The 6213-nt window shown below is 41.7% G+C and overlaps 1 protein-coding gene across 1 annotated transcript; it reads right to left on the reverse strand.

Moving 5' to 3' along the window:
• Positions 1-235: 235 nt before the first annotated feature.
• Positions 236-867, reverse strand: LOC105506853 (tRNA (guanine-N(7)-)-methyltransferase-like). Its single transcript, XM_011935131.1, has 3 exons — positions 599-867; positions 523-527; positions 236-411 (listed from the first exon to the last, which is right to left on the reverse strand). The coding sequence occupies exons 1-3, from the start codon at positions 865-867 to the stop codon at positions 236-238; spliced, it is 450 nt and encodes a 149-aa protein (XP_011790521.1).
• Positions 868-6213: the final 5346 nt, after the last annotated feature.

Consider the following 6213-nt stretch of genomic DNA (forward strand, 5'->3'; position numbering starts at 1 on the left):
ACCCAGGGCTCCTGCTCTTTTCTCTAGTCCCTGAAAGATGAGGTCCAGCTAAGGTAGAGTAAGCAGTCAGTGACCAGGCAGTAGGATGGGATCTTGTATTCTTTGAAAGATGGCTGGGAAATTCTTCCCTCCATTACGTGGAATTCTTCCCCTCCTCAGTTGAGGTACCTAGATGTCCCACAATGGGGTCTTAACTCAGGTCCTCAGAGGTACATGCTCAAACAGCAGATGCTCTTCAAAATGAGTGCACATCCAGTCCTGTAGTTCCAGCACATAGGTTATGGTATATACCAGTCCCCCAACTCTCAGCACATAGGCACATTTTGCTAGCAGGGTGGGATGAATGATTCGCCACTTGTGCTTTGTCTGCTTGAAATGTGGGTTGGGGAAGAGGAGGAACATCTTTGTCAGCTGGCCCTTGTAGAAGTTAGGAAGTTGCTTCATGGCATTGCTACAGAGACAGGCAATGTTCTGGAAGCCACCTCCAGGAGCTGCACGTAGGGCCCAAATCCAGTCTTGTACATAGTCTGAGACCTTCACCCAGATCTCCAGACTCAGAATCAGTGTGTCTGGGAACAGTGGTGATAGTTCCACTAACAGGCCACCATAGCCACAGCCTGTGTCTGCAAACTCCACTTGGGCCTGAGCTCTCTTTTCTCTCTTACCCTTTGGGTCATCGTGGCTCTGATTTTGAGTGAGTGGAGCGAAGAACTCTGGGTATAGCTCAGACAAGTCCATATCCTCTGGCTTCACAGGATAGCGCAGTGTGTGGTCCGCCATGGGGTTGGAGCCAGCACATTGCCTGTAGTAGTGCTTCTGGGGCTGCGGGGCCTCTGCTCTGGCCACATTCCAAGTCTTGGCTGCCATGATCCCAGTCCCGGGTTTCTGTACCTGAAAGCCTCTTTTATTGTCCCTCTCAGCTGGAGATCCTCATTTGCCTTCCAGGTTCAGGAGAAGATGGTCTCAGAGTAGCTGAGGGACTGTGTGGCTTAGAGTTGTTGAAGGGATATCTAGACCTCTTGGGACATCTGCCTGTGTATACTGGGGCCTGAGGGAGGTCCGTGGGTCAAGTAAGGCAGTGACCCTGTGGTGACTGCTTCTACCATGAATAGAAGAAAGTGCAGCTTCTCTTCCTGTTTCCTAGGGGCACCTCATATACTGAAGGCAGGAAGGGAAAGTGTTGCTTGTACAAAACCATCACAGAAGGTGAGCAGGGACCGTGAAAAGGGTTATTTTTTCTGTGCTGCTGAATAAAAGCAATTTCCATGCCCTGTGCAAAAGCATAGAAGTGTTGACAGCTGAGAATATATGTGTGAATACTTTGAAGGCAGCAGAACACCATATCTGAAGAGTCCAACCTTCTTTTAGAGGTCGTTTATGTAGCAGTCTTGAATGTGGTCCTCCCACACTGCTTCACCTTTTACATTAAAGCTTCCTAGTCCTGGCTGCACATTTGAATCGCCTGGAGAACTGGTAAATAATTTAGATGCCTGGTTCCTATCTCACAGTAGTTAAATCTGAATCTCTGGTGATAGACCAGCTTGGGTATTAGTAATTTTAAAGTTCCTCAGCTGATTTTGATGTGCAGCCAGGGTTAAGACCCTTGGGCTTTTCTTTCAAACCATTTCCACAAGATTTCTTCATTTTTCTTGGTCAGTGGTTCTTACATTTGAGCATGTGTCAGAATCCCCTGGGTTTCTTAAGTTGCTGGGCCACATGATCAAAGTTTCTTATTCAGTAGGTCTAGGGTGAGGCCAGATAATTTACATCTCTAACAAGCTCCCAGGTGACACTGATGCTGCTGTTCCTGGGATCACACTTTGAGAACCACTGCTCTATGGTTACGTCAACTCTGATGGTTTCTTGCATTAAGAATTTTTCTGACCTTGTCCTGGCTTTTGGTCACTACTGCATTTTTCTCTAATTTTTTGCTCTTTTGCAATGTTAATCCCTTTTAATTCTCATTCATTCATCCATTCAAATGGATTTCAGACAAATCCTGGGCATCTAATATATGCAATGGACAGTCTTCCTTTTTCCATTTAAGCCTTTTCTTTTCAGCCATGGACACCATTGGCAATAGTTGCTTTGCTGCCTGCAATGCTATTCTTGGTTCTGTTTTTGCCCTTGGGGGTTGATTTTAATATTTGCATGCATTTCATAGGCACTTATAGTTACCTACTGAGGTTAGGATTTTCTTATTTCTCTGGAAGCATATTTGGTTCTTTTATCTCTTTTCACTTAAGGGCTGTACATGTGGACTCTTTGCAAGAAAAAAATGGACGTAGAATAATGATCTGTAGTAAACCAACAATGCTGGGGCAGGAAAAACCTTTCTGAAGTAGACATTGTCTCCATTTTTCTAGATCCTTTGCTCTTGGACATGGAAAGGTAGATGGGGGATGGGTGAGAGTGGAAGCACATGTTCTGGTTTGTGATGTTCTTTTTCTTTGTTTATCTACTCACTGATTCTTATGGGTTAGGGATCCATTTAGCAGAGGCTTTTATTTCATTGTCGATTCTTCATGGCTGTATTAGTTTTCTATTGCTGCATAACAAATTACCACAAACGTAGAGGCTTAAAATAAAAGCCATTTATTATCTTACAGTTTCTTTAGGTCAGAAGTCTGTCACAGTTTAGCTGAGTTCTCTGCTCTGGGTCTTACAAGCCTGAAATCAAGGTGTTGGCTAGGTTGAGTTCTCATCTGGAGACTCCCTTAGGGAAGGATTCACTTCCAAGCTCACGTGGTTGTTGGCAGAATTCATTTCCTTGAGGCTGTAGAATTAATAGAAGCTTGCATTTCAAAGTCAGCAATGGAGACAGAGAGTCTCTGCTGCTTCAAGTCTCTGACCTCTTAGACCCTTTTTAAAACACATTGCCTGATTAGGTTAGGCTTATTCAGTGTGATCTTTTTTGATTAATGAAGTCAACTGATTAGGCAATTTAATTACATCTGCAAAATCCCTCCATCTTTGCCATATGCTATTGGTTAGATGCAATTTACAGGTTCTGCCTATGCTCAGGGAGAAGGGATTATAATAGGGTATAGGCCATTGGGAGTCATCTTAGAATTTTGCCTACTGCAAAGGCTATAGTGAAATGCTTGTCAATAGCTGTAGAATTTTGTAAGTGCTCCATAACTACACTCAGATAAATGCCTTATGGATAAAGCTTCTTGAACACAGCAAGGAAGGCAGTGTCTATCCTCAGGAAGCAGTCCTAGAAGCAATGGACAGTAATGGATTTGGAAAGAGCATTGTTTTTCCCTCTACAATAAAACTGACTCTTGATGTATTCTTCTATGCTGTATTCCATTTTTTATTTCCAGTATGTTTTTTAAATAAACCAATTATAAGTTATATTCTTGTCACCAAAGACAAAAAAGTGAACTAACCCTTACCCATTTACTCCAAAATAAATGGGGTCTTGAATTAGAAATAACAAAGCTAGCCCTACTGAAACTCATCATAAGTCACATTTCTTTGGGTGTGTGTAACTAGCAGGGTGAGCTATTATGTTAAAAACCAGTCCACAAATTCCAGTCAAGGGGAAGTACAAGAGCAACCTTACTTATACCAACTGGAAGAGCATTAGGAGCCCTAGGATTTTGCCATTCTCTAGCAGCTTGGGAATCTCCTGCCATGTAGTAGACCCAAGTGTGACTTGACCAAGGTGAAATGCTGTTGGTACCGAGGAAAACATCTTTCTTTGGTTTGTTCAAGAAAAGTTATCAGAAGGGCTAAGAGTCGAATGGTGATGGGGAAAACGGAGGTGAGGAGGAGTCATGGTGGGCAGATAGGCAGGGCAGTGTGGAGGAGTAAGGTAGAGATGTGGTGATGTGGTTGGCAAAGGTGGGGTCAGTGAGTTCCATTCTCATTCCAGCTTTCCAGTGACCTACTTGAGATTTCCAGGCAGCCTACTTTTCAAGAGGCAGTTCTAAGGGGAGTAGCTTGAGCACCTTTTGTCCCAGAGAATCCAACCAGTGGGCCAGCCATTTCAAATTACCTCTCTCCTGGACTTAGAAGCATTTTGTTTTTACTGTGTACTTTTAAACTGCAGCCTGAAAGCCAAGGTCCTATTGCGTCACGCAACTCAGTAATATGAGCTACATTTAGTAATGTTTCTCACGAGTTTCTGGACAAAATGTTCCTCCAAATACTATTGGAAAAAGTGGGAAGACCAGTAATGCAAGATGTTGTCCTAAAACACACATAAAATAGATTCTGACTCTTAGGTAAAAAGATAATTGCAATGAAATCCTATCAAAGGACACTGGAGTCTTGCGTATAGGTATGCTGTACTTTAAGAAAGCTTGATGAGCCTCCAATCTAATGATTATTTATTAATCTTACCAAAGAATCCTTTGTTGTTCAAAAGGATTCACTCAAGGGTTCCTTTAAATAGTGCCTTTAAATGTTTGTTTATAAACTATTAACTACTTGACAGAGAAGCAGGGAAACTTAAACTGTTGGGAGCCATCGCCAGTTGAAGATTAATCCAAAATGTAGATAAAGCCACTCTCTGATTATAATGTAAGTCAATGAGAAAATATAATCAAATTTATAAAAATTTAATCACCACAGAACTCTTCAGGAGTGTATCTTTTGCAAGAAAGGAGGTACACCTGTGGAGTGTCTCTCTATTGGGCCTGCAAATCCTTCTTAAAGTCATCGTCCCACAAATCTCTACTCAGCCCACACAGTTCTCATGAGCCTTGCTCACATCTGCCAAGACTTCACTGCTTTGCATTTTGCTTCCCTCACAGTGCCTGGCAGGCCGCCTGGATCACAACAGGCTTTCTGGTAGGTATTTGCTGATATGATGTGAGTTGTTCCTTCAACTCCAAGATATGGACATCACACATATGGCTTGTGGAGAGTTGTAGTAAGTCCTACTGTGATTTCCAAAGTCATTTCTGAAGCATTGATGAGGATTTACACCTCTGGGCTGAGGGAACATAAACATCGACCCGAACTCAATAAATTCAAAGTTCTCCTCTCAAGGACAGTTCCCACAGAACTTCAGCTCAACTGAAGTAGAATGGAAGGCAGATTATTCTGTTTATTTATTATAGTTTTCACTTATTTATGTGTTTTTTCTACTGGAAAAAGAAACAGAGAACAGGATAAAATGAACATAAAACTTAATGAATTATTATAAGGTCAACACCCTTTTAAACACCACCCAAGTCAAGAAGTTAAGAAATAGAATCTCATGTCACCTAGGAAGCCCCAAGGCCAACCAAGTGTCGCATTCCAACTTCAACCACCTCCCTTCTCCCTATTGGACTTTTGCAGCGATCGCTTTCTTCCATTTCTTTGTAATTTTATCACCCAACTGTGTACCTGTAAACCCTATAGTTTAGTTTTGCCTGGTTAAAAAAAATGTCTTCTCTATATATTTTGATCCAAAGATTCCCCTTCTCCCCTGCCTCTTTTCCTGGAAGTTTGTTTGTTGAAGAAACTGGGTCATTTGATGTGTGACATTTCCCACAGTCTGTATTTTGCTGATTGTATATATGTAGTTTAGTTTAACATGTTCCTCTGTTTTACCTGTGGAATGCTAGTTGTGACTAGAGGAGTGGTTTTCAACCAGGGGTGATTTGCAGGGGACATTTGGCAGTGTTTGGAGACATTTTTGATTTTTGAAAAGGAGTAGGTGTGCTACTGGCATCTAGTGGGTAGAGGGCAGGGATCGTGTTAAACATCCTACAATGCACAGGACAGCTCCCCCCACAGAAAATCAGTAGTCCCCTCTCAATGTCATTAGTGCTGAGGTTGAAAAATCCCCAATCTAGAGGTTTGTTCAGATTCAGATTCAGTATTTTTTTTGACAAGACTGAGGATGGTATGATTCATCAGCAAGCACATATGTCTGGATGTCTCTATTTTTGTGACGTTAGCAGCCTTTGATGCTCAATGCTTAGAGTAGTGACTGCAGAATAGTTATGTTCTAATTCTCTAATTTCTACTTCATTTGTTAGTTGGAATACTTCAATAAATGACCCTTCCCTTCATCTACATTTGGTTACTCAGTGACACAGTTCATATAAGAAAGGCAGGATAAATACTTGATTCTTCAGTGTCATGAGAAAAAGGACAGGCTTTGAAAGTTGGTGTGGGGATCAAATTTTGATTCTTGTATTTGCTAGATTTATGATATTGGACAAATTATTCAAGCTATTTGAACTTCACTTTCTGCATCAGTAAAGT

Source organism: Colobus angolensis, unplaced genomic scaffold, assembly GCF_000951035.1.
Source record: "Colobus angolensis palliatus isolate OR3802 unplaced genomic scaffold, Cang.pa_1.0 Scaffold140, whole genome shotgun sequence".
NCBI classification, from domain to species: Eukaryota; Metazoa; Chordata; class Mammalia; order Primates; family Cercopithecidae; genus Colobus; species Colobus angolensis.